Genomic DNA, 26,223 nt, shown 5'->3' with positions numbered 1-26,223 from the left:
TTTATCCTGGTCGCTGGTCAGCGTAAAGGGTCGCAAGCTTCCAAATCCACCCTTGCGCGGTGGATCAAGGAACCAATTCTTCACACCTACCGTTCTGCTGGGCTTCCGATTCCATCTGGACTGAAGGCCCATTCTACCAGAGCCGTGGGTGCATCCTGGGCATTACGGCATCAGGCTACGGCTCAGCAGGTGTGCCAGGCGGCTACCTGGTCGAGTCTGCACACTTTTACCAAACATTATCAGGTGCATACCTACGCTTCGGCGGATGCCGGCCTAGGTAGACAAGTCCTTCAGGCGGCGGTGGCCCACCTGTAGGAAAGGTCTGCTTGACAGCCCTATCACGAGGTATTCTTTTACCCACCCAGGGACTGCTTTTGGACGTCCCAATTGTCTGGGTCTCCCAATTAGGAGCGACAAAGAAGAAGGGAATTTTGTTTACTTACCGTAAATTCCTTTTCTTCTAGCTCCAATTGGGAGACCCAGCACCCGCCCTGTTTTTTCTTAGGGTTTTTGTTTTTCGGGTGCACATGTTGTTCATGTTGATAAGTTCAGTTCTCCGATGTTGTTTATCGGATTGAATTTGTTTTTGAAACAGTTATTGGCTTTCCTCCTTCTTGCTTTTGCACTAAAACTGAGGAACCCGTGATCCCACGGGGGGGTGTATAGCCAGAAGGGGAGGGGCCTTACACTTTTAAGTGTAGTACTTTGTGCGGCCTCCGGAGGCAGTAGCTATACACCCAATTGTCTGGGTCTCCCAATTGGAGCTAGAAGAAAAGGAATTTACGGTAAGTAAACAAAATTCCCTTCTTTTGTAGGATCGGATGCACATGGAAGTGCTACCGCGTGCCATCCGATCCTACACAAAAGACATTGAAAAGATGGTCCTGTCTGTGGGGCCGCAAAAAAACAGGAACTGACCAGGACAAACGGAACGGTCATGTGAATGAGCCCACCTGCAGCCATTGCAGCGTGTGCGGGCTGTGAGATCAGGAGTCCGCTGACTCCAGCGCCGGCCGATAAATTCTGTGTCCCGCTGCAGAAGGATCCGGTAAAATAGTGGTTGCATGCGCTGCACATTTAATCCACAGGATCCGGTCACATGCGGTTTGCGGATGATACGGACGACACACAGACTAGGCAAGAGGGAAAAAAGCAATCTCATCACCCACTCACTTTTTTTTTCCCCAATTATTTTTTTCACATGTTGCGCTGGCTAAGGCTATGTGCGCACGTTGCGTACAGTTCACTGCAGAAATTTCTGCATTGATCTGAAGAGCACATGTGCGCTTTAAATCGCTGCAGAAATGTCCGTAGTGAAGCCGATTCCATGCGCTCTGCCTGCAGCTCCTCCCATAGACAGAGCAGGAGCTGCCGGCAAAGCGCACGGAAGAAGTGACATGTCACTTCTTTTTATGCAGCGCTTCGGCAGTAGCCGAAGCGCTGCGCTCTAAAACGCCACGTGCGCACGGCCCCTGCACAATCTCCATAGACTGTGCAGGGGACGCAGGACGCATGCAGTTACGCTGCGCTACAAAGCGCAGCGTAACTGCATGAATTTACGCAACGTGCGCACATAGCCTTATAATCATAATTTCTGTGTACACACACACACTCACTCACACTCACAAAAACACACACTCACACAAACACTCACAAACACTCACGCACAAACACTCACAAAAACACACACTCACACACAAACACTCACAAACACACACACACTCACTCACACTTTCTTCCCCTGGTTGTGTGCAGAGCTGGCAGCTTCGGATGTCTCTGTGTGATTTCTCCCACACAGGGAAGAGGCAGGGAGGAGGCGTTGGGTGGAGATCTGAGGGGGGTGTGTTAGATAAGCTAGACACCGCCCTAGAGCCACAAAGAATTCTGGAACTTGTAGGAACTGAACACAGGAAGTCAGAGGAGAGATTAACCCCATCAGACCTGGAGCCAGCAATGAGCATGTGCTGCTAGTGCACAATAAAACCTAATTTTGCTGAAAAAACATAATAGATGTGTTGAGGGGCACATATTAGCAAGATTTATCAGAAAAAAAAAATCAGTTTTGGTAACTGGACAACTTCTTTAATTTCTTTGCGAGGTCTCGCTTTCATCAGCACAATTGGTGGCCCAATCTTTGGCAATTTAGCGTCCCAGTTTGGCTCAGATCCAGGTCCATGATCTAATCTCCTTTCCTTCAATCATAGATGCTCATAGCCATCTAGGCACATCTAGAGGTTTCATTCTTTTCACAACTCATTTTCCTGTGGGAATGACATAATATCCTCCCACCCTCCAGTTCTAAGCAGCCCTTAATCAAACCTAACCCTTCCAAGGACTCCTGTCTTAAGGCCGACAAGCCATCCACATCCAGATCTTCTACCAGACAAGCTCTCACTTCATTGAAATGGTGTGGCTCATTTGCAGAGTCCTCATCCTCCATCTGTTTTTACATAAGGGTTATGCTTAGGATGACCTCCGTGTTTGAGGCACCCAATTTTACACCCAATTGCTACTTCTTTTAATTTTTCCCCTTTTGAACAAGTCATCGGACACCTTGGTCACATTGGTCTCTCCATTTGTATCTGCAAAGATCTTCTCTGGTGGTTACCAGCCCTGGCTCTGCTCCTCAGCAGGACCTTCCTCTTCAATGGCAGGTGGTGACAACCGATCCATAGAAAGAATGATCCGGCTCAAAGTATGTATATTAGCATTCCTTCAATGATTTATTCCAAAATAATCAGACATTACACTTCTCACGACGTCTGGTCTCAGGAGGAATTCTGCCACCAGATCAACCTGCTGGAACTCCTGGTAGTCCTTTTGCTTCAAGGACCATCCACTTTGAGTGCAGATAGACAATTTTTCACTGGCTGGAGCAGCATGATTAAGCAGTCCACATTTCCAGCATAGAAAACTGGGCCATGACTTTCACAGCTAAGAGACTCTGGATCCGGGGGTGTAGGCTTTCCTTACGGCTGTCTGCCTTTGCTGGGGCGTAGGGAGCTGCAGACCCCTGACTGCTAGGTGGTCTACATGGTCAGCTATCGTTCTTTTTTTCCCACCTATTGTGACTGCATTAGGTCTTCCCATGGTCCTGTTTGCCCCAATGCTATTTAAAAAGAAAACTGGATCATACCTTAGAGCGCACCAACCACCAGGATTTTCTTATATATCTTATATAACCTAAAGTCAGTGCTATACTGGCACTATCAGGCTGATTCTATACATACCTTTAATTGTCAGCTAGGGATTATAGGTTTGGAATCAAAAGCAAGTAAAGTTTGTAAAATCAGCAGCTTTTTGAATGGCAGCAGCTGCCGATCAGCTGATAGTTGGGGGTTTTGATAGTGATTCTCGCCCCCCCGCCTGTCTGTCCTCCCCCTATTCTGTTATAGAAGCATTTACTAAGTGGCTAGAAGGACCTGTGCTGATGTCATGCCCATGGGACCAGAAGGGACGGGGCCTCAACCAACATAGCTAATGTGCTTTAATATTCATTTCCCGTTGAATACATTAAGGGTGATAGCTCCCACCTGATTCTTGGTGTTCCTTTCCGAGGATCATTTTTCGTTGTCTATGGCCTATGTGCGTTCAGGTCATGTTGGTTCCTGATTGTTTTAGAATTTTCTACACAAAATATATTTTCTTCATCGTTCCTATGGGAGACCCAGACCATGGGTGTATAGCTTCTGCCTCCGGAGGACACACAAAGTACTACACTAAAAAGTGTAGCTCCTCCCTCCGAGCATATACACCCCCTGGATAACCAAATATAGCCAGTTCAATGCTTTGTGTTCAGGAGGCACACATCCACACATGCATTCTCATCTGATTTTGATTTTTGGAAAGAGTTTGAAGAAAAGCGGGTCCAAGCCTGGACTCCCGGCATGTCCCTTCTCACCCCACTGTGTCGGCGGTGTTGTTAAGGTTGATTTCAGGGCTGGAGCCTTACATGCCGCGCTCCTTCACCATCCCTCGGGCTCTGGCTTGAAGTGGGAGCCAGCACGGTTCTCCCTGCTTTGCAGGAGGCCGGTCTCCATCCGCAGCCCCTTTTTGATCCTGCCGGACGGAGCACTCATCCCTCAGGGACCTGGCCCTGCGTCTCACAGGCTAAGTATCTGAGACGTTATTATCCGGGGGTCCCTTGTACTTTATTGTTGGGGAGAGTGTGCTGTGTATGTATTCTGACATTTCCGGCCGGTTCTCTGGTTTTCACCAGAGAACCGCGCCGATGGTGCCTGCGCGCCGGCCGCATCGTTAAATTTAGGCCCCGGCTTCGCCTGAGGCCTAGTTTCGTTTTCACTGCCCCTGCATGCCAATCATGCAGAGGGACAGTGCGGCTCCGCCCAGCGGCCGTTCGGCTCAGGAGAGGGACACTCCTCTCTGAGGAAATGTTTCCCTCCCCTGTATATCTCCTTGGCCCTCGGGATCCCGCTCTTAGAGTAGGCCCCGCCCCCTCTCCTCGCTCCGGCTTGGGCAGAAGCACCATTTTATCAGCGTTCTTATGTCAGAACAGCGATCGGCGATGGCTGCAGTATCTCTCTGGGGGTCCGGGCTGTGGGATCTGGAGGGCACAGAGAGGGTTTGGCAGAATGTCAGACGGTATGGCAAGCCACAACCTCCGGTTGTGGACCTGCTTATATTATATACTCTGCTTATATACTCTGCTGGGGGTCATTCTGACTCAGAGCCCCCACTTCAGCAGCATGTCTCACACGAGCAGCAAGGCTGCAAGGCTGTACTCAATATGCACTGCATGTAGGCTCCTACTGCCTGTACCGAGCACATAACCACATTGTGATGCCTGCTCTAACATGGTGGTGCCTCAGCCTGGAGTCTCATCCCCAGTGGTTCCTCCGGCTGAACCCCTGGCTTGGGTAGAATCCTTCTCTCCATGGGACAGCTGTCCCGGACTCTGCTGAGCATGCATCAGCCCCCTCCTCAGGGCGCTTCTGCTGCTACGGCTCGCTCAGCAAAGCTCACAGAGGATTCTCCATCTGGTCTCAGACCCCGTCCTCCTAAAAGGAGACGCAGGGTCCCCTCTCCTTCCTCGTCCCGCGGCTCTGATTCACGAGCTGACTCGCAGGACGAGGAGGATGCCTTTACTGGGGGCTCGGACGCTACCTCCATCCATGTACCCCATTGATCTGCCCGAAAGTGACGCAGATGCTAGTGATTTGATTGCGTCCATTAATTTTGTACTGGACCTCAATCCGCCTGTATCAGAGGAGCAACCCTCTCTGACAAGAAAGCACCAGTTTACCTTGCCCAAGAGAACAAGGAGTGTGTTCCTTAACCACTCCAGTTTTCAGGCCACTGTGACCAAGCCTAGGGCCTGTCCTGACAGACGCTGCGCAAAGCGTGGTTCTGATGACCGTTTTCCGTTTCCACCAGAGGTGGTCAAGGAGTGGACTCATTCACCAAAGGTAGACCCTCCGGTGTCTAGACTCTCAGCCCGGACAGTTGTATCAGTGGCTGATGACACCTCTCTTAAGGATTCCCTGGCGGGAAGAGTAACTGACCGCCAGGTTGACCTTCTGGCCAAATCTGTATCTGAGGCGGCAGGGGTCTCGTTCTCCCCATCTTTTGCAGCAGTGTGGGCTCTCATAGCCATCTCTGCTTCTCTAGAGGAGATGCATTCCCTCACCAGGGACTCTATGCCCGAAATGGTTGCCTTAACTTCCAGGCTTCAGCCTTTTCATCCTATGCCATGTTTGCCATGCTGGAGGCTTCTCACCGCACTGCGGTGGCTTCGGCTAATTCTCTCGCTATGCGCAGGATCTTGTGGCTTCGAGAGTGGAAGGCAGACGCTTCTTCAATGAAGTACCTTGCTGGGCTCCCATTTGCTGGGCCCAGGCTGTTCGGTGAACAACTGGATGAAATTATTCAGGAAGCTACTGGCGGGAAGAGTACTTCCATGCCACAAACAAAACCAGGAAACCTGTCCAGGGCAGGATCCAGTCGAGGTTTCGTTCCTTTCGTTCCTCCAACTGGTCGTCCTCTAAGCCCTCGGCCTCGTCCACTAACTCAGCCAAGGACCAAAAACCCATCTGACGCACGAAGCCGCGTCCTCAGAGCAGGAGCTGCTGCCACTAAGGCAGCCTCCTCTTGACTATCTGGCCGCGCCAGCAACGTCCTTGATCGGTGGCAGGCTCTCCCGCTTTTGGCGACGTGTGGTTTCAACACATCTCCGATCAGTGGGTGCGGGATATCACCTCCCACGGCTACAGGATAGAATTCTATCCAGCCCGCCAAACAGATTTTTTCTGTCAACTCCCCCCTGCTCCAAGGCCGCCGCCTTCTCACAGGCCGTGGCACCCTTGCAGGCCAACGGAGTAATTGTACCGGTTCCCGCCTGGGAACGGTTCAAAGGTTTCTACTCAAATCTCTTCCTAGTCCCTGAAAGGGACGGTTCCTTCCGGCCCATCCTGGATCTCAAGCTTCTCAAAAAGCATGTTCAGGTGCGGCATTTTCGCATGGAATCTCTGCGATCAGTCATTGCCTCAATGACTCAAGGAGATTTCCTAGCATCCTCGACATCAGAGATGCCTACCTGCATGTGCCAATTGCAGTTTCACACCAGCGTTGGCAACGTTTTGCAATCGGAGAGGAACATTTCCAATTCGTGGCTCTTCCCTTCGGGTTAGCCACGGCCCCTCGAGTATTCATCAGGGTCATGGCAGCAGTGGTTGCGGTTCTGCACCTCCGGGGGTTGGCAGTAATCCCTTTTCCTGGACGGCCTTCTAGTCAAGGCTTCATCCAGTGCAGACTGTCAGCGGAGTGCCTCGCTCACTCTCGCCACTCTAGTCCAATTCGGGTGGCTTGTCCTTTTCCCAAGTCCACTCTGACTCCGACCCAGAAGCTCATGTACCTAAGGATGCAATTCGAGACTCTGCCGGCACTGGTGAACCTGCCCTTAGTCAAACAGCAGTCCCTCCACTGGCGGTGCGCCCTTTGCTGAGGCCCCGCCGTCATTCCATCAGGCACCTAATGCAGGTGCTGGGTCAGATGGTGGCGTCAATGGAAGCGGTTCCTTTGCCCAGTTCCATCTGCGTCCTCTGCAGCTGGACATTCTTCGCTGTTGGGACAAGCGACCTTGCTCCTTGCACAGGTTAGTGGCTCTGTCGCCACAGACCAGGGGCTCCCTTTAGTGGTGGCTTCGGCCCCTCTCTCTTCAGGGACGCTCCTTCCTGGCCCCGTCCCGGGTGATCCTCACCACGGATGCCAGTCTATCCGGCTAGGGAGCAGTATATCTCCACCACAGAGCGCAGGGCACTTGGACCCCGTCCGAATCAGCCCTCTCGATCAATGTGCTGGAAATCAGAGCTGTGCTTCTCCAGACTGGCCCAGGCGAGCTTGGTACCCAGACCTGCTCCATCTGTCCGTAGAGGTGCCGTGGCATCTCCCGGACCGTTCAGACCTTCTCTCACAAGGTCCGTTTTTCCGCCTGAATTCTGCGGCTCTCAGATTGACGGCGTGGCTCTTGAGTCCTGGATCTTGACGACTTCTGGTATCTCTCCTGAAGTCATCTCCACTATGACTCGGGCTCGGAAGTATTCCTTGGCCAAAATCTATCACAGGACCTGGAGAATTTTCCTGTCCTGGTGTCGCTCTTCCGGCCATGCTTCTTGGCCTTTTTCCTTGCCGACCCTTCTGTCCTTTCTGCAGTCCGTCTGCAGCTAGGACTATCCCTCAATTCCCTCAAGGGACAGGTCTCGGCTCTGTCAGTGTTGTTCCAGCGGCTTATCGCTCGGCTGGCTCAGGTGCGCTTCTTCATGCAGGGCGCATCTCACAGCATTCCGCCTTACCGGCGGCCCTTGGATCCCTGGGACCTTAATCTGGTCCTCACGGCTTTCCAGAAACCCCCCTTTGAGCCTCTTAGGGAGGTTTCTTTGTCTCGTCTTTCACAGAAAGTGGTCTTTCTAGTGGCCATAACTTCCCTCAGGAGAGTCTCTGATTTGACTGCGCTCTCTTCGGAGTCACCTTTTTTGGTTTTTCATCAAGACAAGGTGGTTCTCCGTCCGACTCCGGACTTTCTCCCTAAGGTGGTTTCTCCTTTCCACCTTAACCAGGACATTTCCCTGCCTTCCTTTTGTCCGGCTCCTGTTCATCGCTTTGAAAAAGCGTTGCATACTCTGGGTCTGGTGCGGGCGATCCGGATCTATGTGTTTCACACCGCTGTTGTTAGGCGGCGCACCTCTCTTTTTGTGCTGACCACAGGTCGGCGTGAGGGCCTCTCGGTTTCTAAGCCGACCCTAGCTCGTTGGATTAGGTCGGCCATTTCCGATGCCTACCAGTGTACTCAAGTGCCTCCCCCGCCGGGGATCAAGGCACACTCGACCAGAGCTGTCGGTGCCTCTTGGTTTCTCAGGCACCAGGCTACGGCTCAGCAGGTCGGTCAGGCTGCCACTTCGGCTAGTCTGCATACCTTTTCGAAGCACTACCAAGTGCATGCTCATGCTTCGGCAGATGCGAGCTTGGGCAGACGCATCCTTCAGGCGGCTGTCGCCCATTGGTGAAGTTAGGTTTCGCCTACTTGTCAGTTTTCTGTTTATTCCCACCCATGGACTGCTTTGAGACGTCCCATGGTCTGGGTCTCCCATAGGAACGATGAAGAAAAAGAGAATTTTGTTTACTTACCGTAAATTCTTTTTCTTATAGTTCCGTAATGGGAGACCCAGCTCCCTCCCTGTTGCCTTTTGGCAGTTTCTTGCTCCGCGTGTTATCACCGGCTGTTGTTGTAGACAGAGGCTCCGGTTGTTCCGGTTCTTGCTTTATCTCTACTTGTGGGTGGCTACTCTCCTTCAGCTTTTGCACTAAACTGGCTATATTTGGTTATCCAGGGGGTGTATATGCTCGGAGGGAGGAGCTACACTTTTTAGTGTAGTACTTTGTGTGTCCTCCAGAGGCAGAAGCTATACACCCATGGTCTGGGTCTCCCAATACGGAACTATAAGAAAAAGAATTTACGGTAAGTAAACAAAATTCTCTTTTTTTGCTTTGTTTTACAATGTTGATTTATTTATTTATTATTTTTTTTTAATGTTCAGGTTCCTTTGCCAGCGAGTCTCCTGTGTTGGCAATTCACGAGGAAAACCTCTACACTGTAGAGCCTGGCAGAGTCCAAATCCGTACATTGCAGGTAAGCGCAGACTCTTCTTTGAGAAGTGTGAGCGAAATACTCTGCTTCTTTGCCCTTGGAACTCCAAATTAATAAGATTTGTTTTACAAGCGCTTGGAGAAATCAATGCAGCACAGCCTAGCATGGTGTACTGAGAGTTTCTGCTTTATTACATCATGTGACCTGTTTGTATAGTACCTCAAACAAAGAAATTACCATGCTCCAATAAGAGCTGCAGGGGTGTGTGTGGACATTTGAGACTTCCCTGCCCTTCAGTGTTATGTGAACCCTATGACATCATTCATTTATAAGACAAGATGGTTTCTATAGAATACAAAATGGCTTGTATTCTCACAGAAGAATAATCCTGTCCAGCTACAGCATCCAAGGATATTTCTGTCAAACTGATTTTTTTAATCTATAGTTTAGAGATCCAAGGCGGTGTAATCCCTCTATAGAGTTGCTTCATACTTTAAATCCTTGCTGATCTGAGATCCCATGTGTATATCTCATATTGGAAGATATGTGATAGATACATGACTTGTATAGGGTTAATATTGGAATAGGAAACTATCGGAACTTCATACAAATATCGAAGAAACGTAATCCTTCTTGTCAGATTGGTGCTAAAGTGATTGTCCAGTGAAAACATTCTATCCCCTATCTGTAGGAATAGGTGATAACTGATTAATCAGTGGGGGTCTGACAACTGGGACCCTCACCGATCAACAATAAGAGGAATTTTAGTCCTTGACGTGACGTTTTAAAACAGAGCAGTGGGATCGATGATCCATTATCCATTTATGTTCTATGGCGCTGCCGGAAATGACCTAGCGCAACACTCGGCAGTCTAATAGAGCGTGAGCACCACTGCTCCATTCATTCCATATCAAGGATAAAAACGCCCCATTTTTGCCAATCAATGCGAGTCTGAGTGATCGGACCCCCACCACTGTCAATAAGGTATCACATATTGTGGGGATAGGTGTTAACTTGTTTTCAATAGACAACCCCTTTAACTTTCCTCGAGAAGGAAGAAAACTGTCTGATCTAGTGCCTTCTGTAGGTGTCTGACACATTATAGAACATTGAGATATCAGCCGAATCTGTAGATGGCTGTTTCAGACTTTTTGCTCCTCATCAGTGCAGAGCTTTTGAAACTTCTTTATAGGTGGCAGTAAAGAGTCATCTTTTCTCCTTCTGGGAAGGAGCTATTTTTCATGTATTTCTCAGGAAGCATTGAATTTAAGATTTCCTACATTGGCACAGTCTACATCTGACAGATGCTTTTTGTTCCCCTTTATCCACCGCTGTCTATTTTTGCCTCCCCTGATGTCATTTTGTCTTTCTTCGCAGGGGACAGTGAAGCAGTTGCTGCCGTTCTCTGTGCCAGAGGGAAACCCATGTATGCTGGATATATGCGGCACATTCTTGGTAGTCGCCACTGATGCCGCCCACTTCAAGCTTTTTGACCTTTCGAGAAGGTACGTTAATTGCTTTGGAAGAGTAATCCTCTTATTCCTCTTCTTACAGTGCAGATATCAATGATCTCGTCATTGCTGCCAACTCCAGAAATAAACAGATGTGTATCTGGAGGATAGGCAGCCGAGGGCGGGAGCTGGCACACCGTGGACCCCCCCCCCCCACAGGCGTACCCTAGTAACATGTCGTCTTCATCGCGTCCTCCTCCTCGCATTGCTGCGCTGTGACTCTACTCATGTTTCTTTTTTTTTTTTTCTTCATCTAAAGGGAGGCCAAAGCCCACAGCAATTGTAAGAACCTCTCTGAGCTGGTGCCCGGGCTTGGTAGCATCGTGTCTATCAGGTGCAATGCCAATGGCAGCAAAGTCAGCATCCTCGCTAATAGGGTAAGGTTATTGTGGCCATCGATTACTTGTCAAAAATAAAATCTACACCTTAGAAGCCCTGAACAATTCTGTGTGGTGCTACGTCCCTCTGTCCACAAGTGGTTTCCAGGGCTATGATATTGGGGTCTATCGTTATCAATATCAGATTGGTTGGGCACCAATATCCCACCAATAAGGGATTGCTGGTTCCGTAAACACCAAAAGTACACAGAGTATAGAGCCGGGAGACCACGGTAGTGTACACCATGTAGTGACTGTTCTCGAGTGCTGCGGCTCAGATCACATTCACTTTAATAGGAGCTGAGCTGCAGAGACCAATGCACTACAATGGGGTTTGTTTCTGGAATGTGACCTCTTCATATGCATAGATTCTGCTTTATTCCCATTCATTAATTTACTCATACATTGTAGTATCCTCCTGTATTAAAGGGAACCTGTCACCAGATTTGTCCCTCATAAGCTGCGGCCACCACCACTGAGCTCTTATATACAGCATTCTAGAATACTGTATATAAGAGCCCAGACAGCTGTGTATAACGTAAAAAACACTTTTATAATACTCACATAGAGGGCAGTCCGGTCTGGTCTGGCGCCTCCTTTCTCCGGTCCGGTGTGTGTCGCCTCTTTCTGGTCCGATGGGTGTCACTGCTCTCCGGTCCGGCACCTCCTTTCTCTGGTCTGATGGACGTCACTGGTCTCCAGTCCGACTCCTCCTTTTTCTGGTCCAATGGGTGTCTCTGCTCTCCGGTCCAGCACCTCCTTTCTCCGGTTCAATGGGTGTTGCTGCTTTCTCTGGCCCGATGGGTGTTGGTGCTCTCCGGTCCGTCGCCTCCTTTCTCCGGTCCGATGGGTGTCAATAGTCTTCAATCTGGCGCCTCTTTTCTCCAGTCCGATGGGTGTCGCTGTTCTCTGGTTCGGCACCTGCTCTCTCCGGTCTAATAGGTGTCGCTGTTTTCTGGTCTGGCGCCTCCTCTCTCCGGTCAGATTGATGTCGCTGTTCTCTGGTCCGGCGCCTCCTCTCTCCGGTCTAATAGGTGTCGCTGTTTTCTGGTCTGGCGCCTCCTCTCTCCGGTCCGATGGATGTCGCTGTTCTCTGGTCCGGCGCCTCCTCTCTCCGGTCTAATAGGTGTCGCTGTTCTCTGTTCTGGTGCCTCCTCTCTCCGGTCCGATGGGTGTCGCTGTTCTCTGGTCCGGCGCCTTTTCTCTCCGGTCTAATAGGTGTCGCTGTTCTCTGGTCTGGCGCCTCCTCTCTCCGGTCCGAAGGGTGTCGCTGTTCTCTGGTCCGGCACCTCCTCACTCCGGTCCGATGGGTGTCGCTGTTCTCTGGTCCGGCACCTCCTCTCTCCGGTCCGATGGGTGTCGCTGTTCTCTGGTCTGGCGCCTCCTCTCTCCGGTCCGATGGGGGTCGCTGTTCTCTGGTCCGGCACCTCCTCTCTCCGGTCCGATGGGTGTCGCTGTTCTCTGGTCCGGCACCTGCTCTCTCCGGTCTAATAGGTGTCACTGTTCTCTGGTCTGGCGCCTGCTCTCTCCGGTCCGATGGGTGTCGCTGTTCTCTGGTCCGGCACCTCCTCTCTCCGGTCCGATGGGTGTCGCTGTTCTCTGGTCCGGCACCTGCTCTCTCCGGTCTAATAGGTGTCGCTGTTCTCTGGTCTGGCGCCTGCTCTCTCCGGTCCGATGGATGTCGCTGTTCTCTGGTCCGACACCTCCTCTCTCCGGTCCGATGGATGTCGCTGTTCTCTGGTCCGACACCTCCTCTCTCCGGTCCGATGGGTGTCGCTGTTCTCTGGTCCGGCGCATCCTCTCTCCGGTCCGATGGATGTCGCTGTTCTCTGGTCCGGCGCCTCCTCTCTCCGGTCCGATGGATGTCGCTGTTCTCTGGTCCGACGCCTCCTCTCTCCGGTCCGATGGATGTCGCTGTTCTCTGGTCCGACATCTCCTCTCTCCGGTCTGATGGATGTTGCTGTTCTCTGGTCCGACATCTCCTCTCTCCGGTCTGATGGATGTTGCTGTTCTCTGGTCCGGCGCCTCCTCTCTCCGGTCCGATGGGTGTCGCTGTTCTCTGGTCCGGCGCATCCTCTCTCCGGTCCGATGGGTGTCGCTGTTCTCTGGTCCGGCGCCTCCTCTCTCCGGTCCGATGGGTGTCGCTGTTCTCTGGTCCGGCGCCTCCTCTCTCCGGTCCGATGGATGTCGCTGTTCTCTGGTCCGGCGCCTCCTCTCTCCGGTCCGATGGATGTCGCTGTTCTCTGGTCCGGCGCCTCCTCTCTCCGGTCCGATGGATGTTGCTATTCTCTGGTCCGGCGCATCCTCTCTCCGGTCCGATGGGTGTCGTTGTTCTCTGGTCCGGCGCCTTCTCTCTCCGGTCCGATGGATGACGCTGTTCTCTGGTCCGGCGCCTTCTCTCTCCGGTCCGATGGGTGTCGCTGTTCTCTGGTCCGGCGCATCCTCTCTCCGGTCCGATGGATGTCGCTGTTCTCTGGTCCGGCGCCTCCTCTCTCCGGTCCGATGGGTGTCGTTGCTCACCGGTCTGGCTTCTCTTTCCGGTTCGGTGCCTCCTCTCTGCTGCGATCTCTGCCCTGCTTCTACCCAGCCCAGTGTAGATGACGCGTCTGTCATCCACACAGGCTGACACTGCGGTCCTGCGCAGGTGCACTTTGATCTGCGCAGCTGAGGGCAGATCAAAGTACTTTAATGCGCAGGAGCAAGGAAAGGTTAAAGATCGCACCCGCATGCGCACTACAGTACTTTGATCTGCCCTGAGCAGGGCAGATCAAAGTGCGCCTGTACAGGACCGCAATGCCGGCTAGGCTAGTGTGCATGATGTAGGACGCTTCATGCACACCGGCCTCAGAAAAAGGAGGACAGCAATCACCGCAGAGATGAGGTGCCGGACCGGAAAGCAGCGATCCCCATCGGACCAGAGAGCAGAGACACCCATCAGACGGGACCGGTTCCTAGGTGAGTATTATAAAAGTGATTTCTACCTTCTACACAGCGGCTGGGCTCTTATATACAGTATTCTGGAATATGGTATATAAGGGCTCACTGGTGGTGGCCGCAGCTTATAGTCGCCAAATCTGGTGACAGGTTCCCTTTAACCAGGTCTTCCGTGTGCAAAATGTCTTATTTTTTTCTATATAGTAATCATAGCCTATTCTGTGCGTTTACCAGGTGTTTTAATCTTCCTCCTAAACCTTAAAGGGAACCAACCATCAGGATTTTGGTGTATAAGCTGCAGCCAGTGCAGTACTGGCACTATCATGCACAGTGTGTACATACCATCAGGGGGGGGCTCGGGTGATTAGTCAGTGAAATCCAACTTTATAAAGTTTGAAATTTCGTGCACTTTTTGATTGACGTGTGCACCTCTCTGTTAATGTCCGGGCGGGTTATGCAGGAGTTCCCCGCCCCCCCGCGCCGCCTGTTCCTCCCTCCCTCTGGCTGTATGTAAATATCTAATCTTCAGAAACATGGCGCCGGAGTGGGCCTCTGCGCATAGCGCTTATCTCCGGCGCCATGTTTCTGAAGCCCGCATTACACAACTTGGTGTCTGCAGACTGCAGAACAGCTGATCGGAGGACGCGATCAGCTGTAGCTATGATGACGTGCCGCCTCAGGACACCGGGCCAGGACAGGAGCCTGCCAGCGACATCGGGGGTCAGGTGAGGTAAGTTCACAATGGACTCACATGACCCCGTGACGGCAGTGCTGCGAGACCCGGTCACGGTAGTGATATCGGGCGGCACTGTCTTCACGGGGTCAGGTGAATGAAATTACTAGCACCTGTGATGTCATTGCCCCAGCAGGCACGCACAGATTATACACACACATACACACTATATATATATATACACACACACACACACACACACACACACCTTCTAGGTTCTAGGTTCCAGGTCACTGCAGGAAAGCACTCACAGCTGCGCGTGTGTATAATGTGTGTATGCGCGCGTGTGTATAATGTGTGTATGCGCGCGTGTGTATAATGTGTGTATGCGCGCGCGTGTGTATAATGTGTGTATGCGCGTGTGTGTATAATGTGTGTATGCGCGCGTGTGTATAATGTGTGCGCGCGCGTGTGTATAATGTGTGCGCGCGCGTGTGTATAATGTGTGCGCGCGCGTGTGTATAATGTGTGCGCGCGCGTGTGTATAATGTGCGCGCATGTATAATGTGCGCGTGTGTATAATGTGCGCGTGTGTATAATGTGCGCGCGCGCGTGTGTATAATGTGTGCGCGCGCGTGTGTATAATGTGTGCGCGCGCGTGTGTATAATGTGCGCGTGCGCGTGTGTATAATGTGCGCGTGTGTATAATGTGCGCGTGTGTATAATGTGCGCGTGTGTATAATGTGTGCGTGCGCGTGTGTATAATGTGTGTGTGCGCGCGCATGTGTATAATGTGTAATGTGTGTGCGCGCATATGTGTGTGCTCGCGCGCGTGTATAATGTGTGTGCGCGTGTATAATGTCCGCGCGCGTATCTGTGTGCGCACGCGCATGTATGTGTGTGCGCGCGCATGTATAATGTGTGTGCGCGCGCGCATGTATAATGTGTGTGCGCGCGCGCGCATGTATAATGTGTGTGTGCGCGCGTCTAATGTGCGCGTGTATAATGTGTGTGTGCGCTTGTATAATGTGTGTGTGCGCGCGCGCGTGTATGTGTGTGCGCACGCATGTATAATGTGTGTATACAGTGTGTGTATATAGTGTGTGTATACTGTGTGTATATATATGTGTGTATAAATGTGTGTGTGTATAAATGTGTGTGTGTGTGTATATAATGTGTGTGCGCGCTCGCGTGTGTATATAATGTGTGTGCGCGCGCGTGTGTATATAATGTGTGTGCGCGCGCGTGTGTATATAGTGTGTGTGTGTGCGCGCGTGTGTATAATGTGTGTGCGCGTGTGTGTATAATGTGTGTGCGCGCGTGTGTATAATGTGTGCGCGCGCGTGTATAATGTGTGTGCGCGCACGCGCGTGTATAATGTGTGTGCGCGCGCGTGTATAATGTTTGTGCGCGCGCGTGTATAATGTGTGCGCGCGCGCGTGTATAGTGTGTGTGTATAGTGTGTGTATAATAGGATAATAATGATGGAGGAGGAGGAGGATAATAATGATGGAGGAGGAGGAGAATGATGATGGAGAAGTAGGAGGAGGTGGAGTATTCATAGAGCTTACCTATCCCCGCTGCCTGCCGCGTCCTCGCCACCTATGCTGCTGCTACTTGCGGTTGTATAATGAATTTTTCATCGATATGTATGTTGGAAGGTGGCTTGTGCAACCAACGCACCAAAACCGCAGGAAAAACGCATGCGCTTTTCCTGCAGTTTTCGCGCGGTTTTTCCACAGGTTGGTTCCTGCGTTTTTTTTATGCTGAACTGCAATAAATAATATAGATAATCGATAGACAGATAATGGATAGAGGGAAAGATGGATGGATAGATAGATAGATAGATAGATAGATAGATGAGAAAAACCTATATAATGTCCCACCCCCTGCATATTCTAAGCTGGCACCCTTTAGTGACTTTCATGTGACACTAAAGGGTGCCTAGCCTTGTAATTAGCCAAAAAATAAATAAATATTTAAAAAAAACGATGTGGGGTCCCCCCTATTTTTTGTAGCCAGCTAGGGTAAAGGAGACGGCTGCAGCCTGCAGACCACAGCTGGCAGCTTTACCTTGGCTGGTAATCCAAAACAGAGGGCACCCCACGCTGTTATTTTACATTAAATAAATAAATAATTTAAAACAAAAAACGTGGGGTCCCCCCCAAATTGGATCACCAGCCAAGGTAAAGCGGACAGCTGGGGTCTGATATTCTCAGACTAGGGAGGTCCACTGTTATTGGACACTCCCAGCCTAAAAATAGCAGGCTGCAGCCGCCCCAGAAGTGGCGCATCCATCAGACGTGCCAATACTGGCGCTTCGCCCCAACTCATCCCGTTGCCCTGGTGCGTTGGCAAACGAGGTAATATATGGGGTTGATAACAGCTGTGAATTGCCAGCTGACATCAAGTCCTGGTATTAGTAATGGGTGGGCATCTAGTAGACACCCCCATTACGAATTCCTTTATTTCAAAGTAATACTTTTTATTAGAACAAAAAACCCCCCGACGCCATCCCTCGTTGACCAATTTATTAACAAAATTATTAAAATGCTAAAGGTCCGCCGTAATCCATTTAGATGTCCCCCGACGTTCTCCAAAGTTGACCCTGAAAAGACATAAAAATAGAAATTAGAACACAACAGACGCCATCTTTTCAAATTTAATTCCCTGTGACATCCATAATCCAGGTCCGCCGAAATCCAAATCTGGGGTTGATCCCATAATCCCTGGTACGTTCAATGCGGAACTAAAAGTCCCCCATTGATTGTGAGAGCAGCCCCTCACTTCCACCTGTGACGTCATTGCCCCAGCAGAGAGGCGCGCGCGCGCGCACACACACACATACATACTATACGCGCGCACACACATTATACACACGCGCGCACACACATTATACACGCGCGCGCGCGCACACACACATTATATACACACACGCGCGCGCGCGCACACACATTATACACACGCGCGCGCGCACACACATTATACACACGCGCACATTATACATACGCGCGCACACACACATTATACAGGCGCGCACACACACTATATACACACACGCGCGCACACACATTATATACACACACGCGCGCACACACATTATATACACACACACATTTATACACACATATATATATACACACACACACACTATATACACACACTATATACACACACACACTATATACACACACTATACACACAGTATACACACTGTATACACACACACACACAGCTGTGAGTGCTTTCCTGCAGTGACCTGGAACCTAGAAGGTGAGCCCAGGTCAACGCAGGGGCGCACACACAGCAGTGTGTGTGTGTGTGTATATATATATATAGTGTGTGTATGTGTGTGCGTGCCTGCTGGGGCAATGACATCACAGGTGCTAGTAATTTCATTCACCTGACCCCGTGAAGACAGTGCCGCCCGATATCACTACCGTGACCGGGTCTCGCAGCACTGCCGTCACGGGGTCATGTGAGTCCATTGTGAACTTACCTCACCTGACCCCTGATGTTGCTGGCAAGCTCCTGTCCTGGCCCGGTGTCCTGAGGTGGCACGTCATCATAGCTACAGCTGATCGCGTCCTCCGATCAGCTGTTCTGCAGTCTGCAGACACCAAGCTGTGTGATGCGGGCTTCAGAAACATGGCGCTGGAGATAAGCGCTATGCGCAGAGGCCCACTCCGGCGCCATGTTTCTGAAGATTAGATATTTACATACAGCCAGAGGGAGGGAGGGAGGAACAGGCGGCGCGGGGGGGCGGGGAACTCCTGCATAACCCGCCCGGACATTAACAGAGAGGGAGGAACAGGCTGGTGGGGGGGCGGGAACTCCTGCATAACCCGCCCGGACATTATCTGCAGAGGTGCACATGTCAATCAAAAAGTTCACGAAATTTCAAACTTTATAAAGTTGTATTTCACTGCCTAAACACCCGAGCTGCACCCCAATGGTATGTACACACTGTGCCTGATAGTGCCAGTACTGCACTGGCTGCAGCTTATACACGAAAATCCTGATGATTGGTTCCCTTTAAGGAAATCTCCAGGACTTATATCATGACAGGCTATTATATGTACAGGAAAATGATGCTTTCTGTGTGTCTCTGAGATGAGACGTCACCTGAATGTTCTTCAGTATCCTCGGTTGGCGTCTTAGCAAAAGAATGCTGTTTGCACAGATACGTCGCAGCATCGGGAATTGGGGGAGCGCGACACGAAATTCAACTGGTTCTGACTTTTTGCCACTTTGTGGTAGCAGCTGCAGTTCTTTTTGCAGGTCATAATACGCCCCTTTTCAGATGCTGTGATGTAGCAGTGGCGTACAGCAACCTTTATCCCTGCGACTGCTGTAGTCGTCGTGTTACCCTAATCTTATTTTTCAAAAGTAGCATTAAACAATTTGTCCAGAATGAGAAAATTGCGGTCGCTTTCATCTAAAACAGCGCCACCCGCTGTGTACAGGTTGTGAGTGGTATTACAGCTCAGCTCCCTCAAGTGAATAGCACTAAGTTACAATACCACACACAACATGTAGACAGAGGGTGGCGCTGTTTTAGAAGAAACTGTTATGTTTGTCTAATCCTGGACAACATTTTTAAAGAAAACGCTCTGGTGGGTAAAACAGGATTTTATAAATTTTTCTTTCATTTTTTTTCTCTTTTTCATATAACAAAGTATATTTATAAAAATATAAAACCTCTTCCTATATTCACATTGGCCACTAGGCCTAATGATAGACTTCTTGTTGTGCACACGTACAATGGCGGCAGTAGACCAAAACCTCTGTGTTTTTGTATAGAGGCCTCGTACAGAAGGGCGAAGGTGATTGTGAAGAGAGGGGGAAGAGGTGAGCTGTGACATCGCCTATTATGAATGGTGGATCCTGTGTTATCCCCTGTATGTTGAGGTCTTATCAGTCATTGTACAGGAGGTGGAGGTGAGCTGTGACATCACCTATTGGGAATGGTGGATCCCATGTTATCTACTGTATAAAGAGGTGTAATCAGTAATTGTAAAGGAGGTGGAGGTGAGCTGTGACATCACCTATTGTGAATGGTGAATCCCATGTTATCTTCTGTATGTAGAGGTGTACAGTCATTGTGCAGCAGGAGAAGGAGGTGAGCTGTGAATAGTGGATCCTGTGTTATCTACTATATTTGGAGGTGTTATTATCAGTCCTTGTACAGGAGGAGAAAGTGAGCTGTGATATAGCCTATGGTGGATCCTGCACTATTTGCTGTATATAGAGGTGTTATCGGTCATTTTACAGGAAGAGGAGGAGGTGAGTGGTGATATCATCTATTGTGATGGGTGGATCGTGTGTTATCAGTCATTGTTCACAAGGGGGAGGAGGTAAGCTGTGACAATTTATTTTAGATGATGGATACAGTGTTATCAGTCATTGTACAGGAGGAGGTGAGCTGTGATATCATCTGTTGTGAATGGTGGATCCTGTGCTATCTACTGTATATAGAGGGGTTATCAGTCATTGTATAGGAGGGGAGCTGTGACATCATCTATTGTGAATCATGGATCCTGGGTTATCAGTCATTGTACAGGAGGAGGTCAGCTGTGATATCACCTATTGTGAATGGTAGAGCCTGTGTTATGTGCCGTATATGGAGGTGTTATTAATCATTGCAATTATATCTGCAGCAGTAAATAATCTGATAAAGCTGAAGCAGGCAAAGTTTGAAAGTTTATTGGTAACTCTTTCCGTGACCACTAGATGGCGCACAATACAATACAATGTAATGCAACCAGTCCGGAAGTATTCTATTAACCCCTCGTCTCGTCTCCGCAGCCAATTTTCATTTTCACGTTTGCATACTTCCCCTTCCTCCAAGAGCTATAACATTATATATATATATATATATATATATATATATATATATATATATATATATATATATATATATATATATATAATATTTCTGATAGCTTTTTTTCAGAATTTTACTTCATTTTTCAGACGCCTTAGGGAACTTGAACCTGCTATCGTCTGATTGATTATACCCACATTACAATACCACAGTAATAAAATCGTTGTCTATGATGCTTAGGACTATCAAGATGGCAATGTAGGGGGCCTTCATCAGTTCTCTGTGCTCTGCCTTCTAAATGCTAATTTTAAAGATTGACAGCAGCATCTAAATGGCTAACAGCAGCCATCACAGACATAGCAGTGCACATATGCCACGTGTGGTGGGTGCTCGGCTCCTGTGCATCCTCCTCTTAAGGTGTTAAGATTCTGCTTTTTTAAAGATGTCTTCAAAAGAAAAGGTTTTAAAATGAAAGTCTGTGGTGTGGCATGTAGATTATAATGTATGCAGGGTTAGGGAAAAGAGTTCTCTATTAAATCCCGTGTCTGTATTTTAGCGGAGAGTGAAAATGTTTTGTCTCATCTCACTTAACCCTGTAATCACTCTTTCACCAGACTGATGGTCACCTCGACTCCAAGATGTACTTCTACGATGTTGACCTGGATAATGTATCATTCTTCGACTTCTGGAATGGCCAAGCCGATCAGCAAGATACTTCATCCAATATGGAGATGTAAGAAGTGCTGGGAGGGATAAGTCCTGTGGGCCGGGCCGGCTTTATGTAGCGTCAGGTTTTCCCTTTGTGGTTGTAGGAATAATCACACATGAAGTTTTTGGTGCGTCTTATAATTCACTTTCTTAAAGAGGTTGCTCAACCCATACCTGCCTGAACACGTGGACAATCCACAGATATCATGCATGTAATTTACAGTATATACCTGCCAGGATGCATGGACAATCTGCAGATATCATGCATGCAATTTATATACCTGCCAGGATGCATGGACAATCTGCAGAGATCATGCATGCAATTTATATACCTGCCAGGATGCATGCATAATCCGCAGATATCATGCATGTAACTTATATACCTTCCTGAACACATGCATAATCCGCAGATATCATGCATGTAACTTATATACCTGCCTGAACACATGGACAATCCGCAGATATAATGCATATAATTTATATACCTGCCTGAATACATGCACGATCCGCAGATATCATGTAATTTATATACCTGCCTGAATACATGCACGATCCGCAGACACCATGTAATTTATATACCTGCCTGGATGCATGCACGATCCGCAGACACCATGTAATTTATATACCTGCCTGGATGCATGCACGATCCGCAGATATCATGTAATTTATATACCTGCCTGGATGCATGCACGATCCGCAGATATCATGTAATTTATATACCTGCCTGAACACATGGACAATCCGCAGATATCATGCATGTAATTTATATACCTGCCTGAATACATGCACGATCCGCAGATATCATGTAATTTATATACCTGCCTGGATGCATGCATGATCCAAAGATACCACGTAATTTATATACCTGCCTGAATACATGCATGATCCAAAGATACCACGTAATTTATATACCTGCCTGAATACATGCACGATCCGCAGATATCATGTAATTTATATACCTGCCTGGATACATGCATGATCCAAAGATACCACGTAATTTATATACCTGCCTGAACACATACACAGTCCGCAGATATCGTGCATGTAATTTATATACCCGCCTGGATGCATGCACGATCCGCAGATACTATGTAATTTATATACCTGCTTGGATACATGCATGATCCGCAGATACCATGTAATTTATATACCTGCCTGGATGCATTCACGATCTGCAGATACCATGTAATTTATATACCTGCCTGGATGCATTCACGATCCGCAGATACCATGTAATTTATATACCTGCCTGGATGCATTCACGATCCGCAGATACCATGTAATTTATATACCTGCCTGGATGCATTCACGATCCGCAGATACCATGTAATTTATATACCTGCCTGGATGCATTCACGATCCGCAGATACCATGTAATTTATATACCTGCCTGGATGCATTCACGATCCGCAGATACCATGTAATTTATATACCTGCTTAGATACATGCATGATCCGCAGATACCATGTAATTTATATACCTGCCTGGATGCATGCACGATCCGCAGATACCATGTAATTTATATACCTGCCTGGATGCATGCATGATCCGCAGATACCATGTAATTTATATACCTGCTTGGATACATGCATGATCCGCAGATACCATGTAATTTATATACCTGCTTGGATACATGCATGATCCGCAGATACCATGTAATTTATATACCTGCCTGGATGCATGCACGATCCGCAGATACCATGTAATTTATATACCTGCCTGGATGCATGCACGATCCGCAGATACCATGTAATTTATATACCTGCTTGGATGCATGCATGATCCGCAGATACCATGTAATTTATATACCTGCTTGGATACATGCATGATCCGCAGATACCATGTAATTTATATACCTGCCTGGATGCATGCACGATCCGCAGATACCATGTAATTTATATACCTGCCTGGATGCATGCACGATCCGCAGATACCATGTAATTTATATACCTGCTTGGATGCATGCATGATCCGCAGATACCATGTAATTTATATACCTGCTTGGATACATGCATGATCCGCAGATACCATGTAATTTATATACCTGCCTGGATGCATGCATGATCCGCAGATACCATGTAATTTATATACCTGCCTGAATGCATGCACGATCCGCAGATACCATGTAATTTATATACCTGCTTGGATGCATGCATGATCCGCAGATACCATGTAATTTATATACCTGCTTGGATACATGCATGATCCGCAGATACCATGTAATTTATATACCTGCTTGGATACATGCATGATCCAAAGATACCATGTAATTTATATACCTGCATGAACACATACACAGTCCGCAGATATCGTGCATGTAATTTATATACCTGCTTGGATACATGCATGATCCAAAGATACTATGTAATTTATATACCTGCCTGAACACATACACAGTCCGCAGACACCATGTAATTTATATACCTGCTTGGATACATGCATGATCTATAAGTATAATGTATATGTTTGATATACCTGTCTGGATCTGTGCATGATCGTCTAATGAATAGGACAAGTGCATAATAACTGGCAATTGTGCACATTACTATGCAGGTATATGGGGTCACAACATCATCAATATTATTCACCATTCCATGTGATAGTATGCGGCGCAGGGCATCAGTTTAGCACAAACTCAGGAAAGGAATTAGAAGAAATATTGAGGACAAACGTCTCCTTCCCTGGATCCACTTCGGTCTTGCATGCACATTGCTAAACTCAAGACTCCCAGAGGGCGCAGAATGAATGGCAGTTGCTCCACCAATGCCTGCTCCGGTGCAGTAGATACACAGTGAATGTGGTGACATTTAACTAGATTACAAACCCCCCTCTGTCCCTCTGCCATGAATAGGCTGCACATACAAGATATATTGCGCTGCCCGAGGCTTCCTATTCTTGGCAGAGAGTAGCCTTGTTGGCAGCATATTTCTGCTATGAATATAGATCACATAATCTCTAAATTTAACCCCTTAGCAATGGCCGCCATAGATGTACGTCGGCCATACACTATCGATATATGGAGCGGGCTCAGGAGCTGAGCCTGCCCCATACAGTGTGGTACATACCAACACCTGAAATAAACTGTTGCTGTCAAGATCCAAGAAATTTGTTATCTGAACTAAGTTTATTTTTTCTTTGCTTCCTATTAACAGGAACCTTCCAGAGAACACAAAACTCCTTGACCGGATCCCTATCAGTCACTTCTGGGATCAAAGCGAACCACGGCTGATAGTGTGTGAGGCCATGCTGGCCATCCCAAACTCCGTGCACCCCTCACCCAAACACAACCAGCTTGTAGAGCTGCCCCATGGAAAGGTAATGATAATCAGTAGCAAAAACGTAAAGGGTTATCCTCCTCATACAAAGCACTGGCATATCTCTGGGATAGACCATCCCTTTAAGATAGACTATGGAAGGTTAAAAAGCTCAAACAATGGACTCTTTATTCTCAGAAAAAGTTTAAATCATAAAGTCATAGCACATCGTAGTAATATGACATGACTTTATAACATGAGAATACCCCTTGACATATTATTGGGGATGATGATTTAAAGTTCAGGTATTTAAAGGGAGTGTCTCATTTCCAAAATATATTAAAGCAATAACAACCTATGCAATTGATCTTGCACTAAGAAAAACCATACTCTTCTTGAGAAACGTTTTTTTTCTGTCAATATGCAAATGAGGTGTCCAAAGCAAACTGGGCGGAGCCATGCGCTCCAGAGCACCCTTCCGCTGACTGCTTTCTTGACTATCTCTGCTGCATTGATTCAAAGCAAGAAGGCCTGCGGAGACACCATCACATGTTTCTCAACGCTGGCAGGAAACTAGCCAGGTCTTTCACCGGGAAGGAACAACCACGGGAAGGGCAGTCTCCAGTCAAGGAGACCACCTATGCCAAACATGGTATCCATCCACAGACAGCCGTTTCGGGGTATTTGCCCCTCATCAGTGTGGGGTAGGAATTCACTCCACACTGATGAGGGGCAAATACCCCGAAACGGCTGTCTGTGGATGGATACCATGTTTGGCATAGGTGGTCTCCTTGACTGGAGACTGCCCTTCCCGTGGTTGTTCCTTCCCGGTGAAAGACCTGGCTAGTTTCCTGCCAGCGTTGAGAAACATGTGATAGTGTCTCCGCAGGCCTTCTTGCTTTGAATATTTCCCAGGGGGCATTGCTCTAGAATCACTGCGTTGAGAAACACGTGATGGTGTCTCCGCAGTGGTGGATGTTGATCTCCCTAAGGTCAACCATCCTTGCTCACATAGTCTGCTGCATTGATTGACATTGAAGTACTGCTCTAACCACATTTTGAAGTTCAGTCTGTAAGTACATTGGGTCATCATGATGCACTTACAGCTTCTTAGCCTGTATTCCTCCACTAGCAGCACCCTTCCCTGATTGATTCACAAGTCATTTGCTCTGGTACACTGAACTATCAATCAACTAAGAGATGGTGCTGCCAGTTCAGGAATACAGCGGAGGTTAAGAAGCTGTAAGTGCATTCGGCCATCATGATGCACTTACAGCTTCTGAGCCTGTATTCCTGCATTAGAAAAAATTGTAGGTAGGTTTCAGCACCAAATAGGATATCATCCAGAAATTGTGTAAAAGTAAAAATGTCTTTATTGGATCTTCATGTTATAAATAGATGCACAATTCAATGTCCATAAATATGGACTTTTTATTATTTATGGACATTTAATTGTCTATTTTTAACATAAAGATCCAATATCTACTTTTACACAATTTCTGGATGGTCTTCTTCTGTCCTGGGAACCCCAATCCTGCAGTTATCCGTGCATCATACTGGACTCACATTACAGGCGTTACAGTAGGCTGAAACTATTATTTCTTTGTCGCTCCATTGGGAGACCCAGACAATTGACAATTGGGTGTATAGCTTCTGCCTCCGTAGGCCACACAAAGTATTACACTCAAAAGTGTAACCCCTCCCCTCTGCCTATACACCCTCCCGTGCATCACGGGCTCCTCAGTTTTATGCTTTGTGTGGAAGGAGACACACATCCACTCACACATCTCCATTTTAGTCAGCAGCAGCTGCTGATTGTATCGGTTGGAAGAAAAGAGG

The 26,223-nt window shown here is 48.4% G+C and overlaps 1 protein-coding gene across 1 annotated transcript in view; it reads left to right on the top strand.

Moving 5' to 3' along the window:
• Positions 1 to 26,223, top strand: part of IFT140 (intraflagellar transport 140) — a 239,048-nt gene that overhangs the window by 122,819 nt on the left and 90,006 nt on the right. Inside the window, exons 12-16 of the mRNA XM_075318259.1 lie at positions 9,051 to 9,142; positions 10,478 to 10,605; positions 10,871 to 10,988; positions 21,037 to 21,155; positions 24,283 to 24,445. Coding sequence (XP_075174374.1) covers positions 9,051 to 9,142; positions 10,478 to 10,605; positions 10,871 to 10,988; positions 21,037 to 21,155; positions 24,283 to 24,445 — 620 coding nt within the window. The remainder of the gene's footprint in view (positions 1 to 9,050; positions 9,143 to 10,477; positions 10,606 to 10,870; positions 10,989 to 21,036; positions 21,156 to 24,282; positions 24,446 to 26,223) is intronic.

The sequence above is a fragment of the Anomaloglossus baeobatrachus genome, chromosome 7 (genome assembly GCF_048569485.1).
Source record: "Anomaloglossus baeobatrachus isolate aAnoBae1 chromosome 7, aAnoBae1.hap1, whole genome shotgun sequence".
NCBI classification, from domain to species: Eukaryota; Metazoa; Chordata; class Amphibia; order Anura; family Aromobatidae; genus Anomaloglossus; species Anomaloglossus baeobatrachus.
Note: the sequence above shows the minus strand (reverse complement) of the source record. Positions and strands in the feature narration are given on the sequence as shown.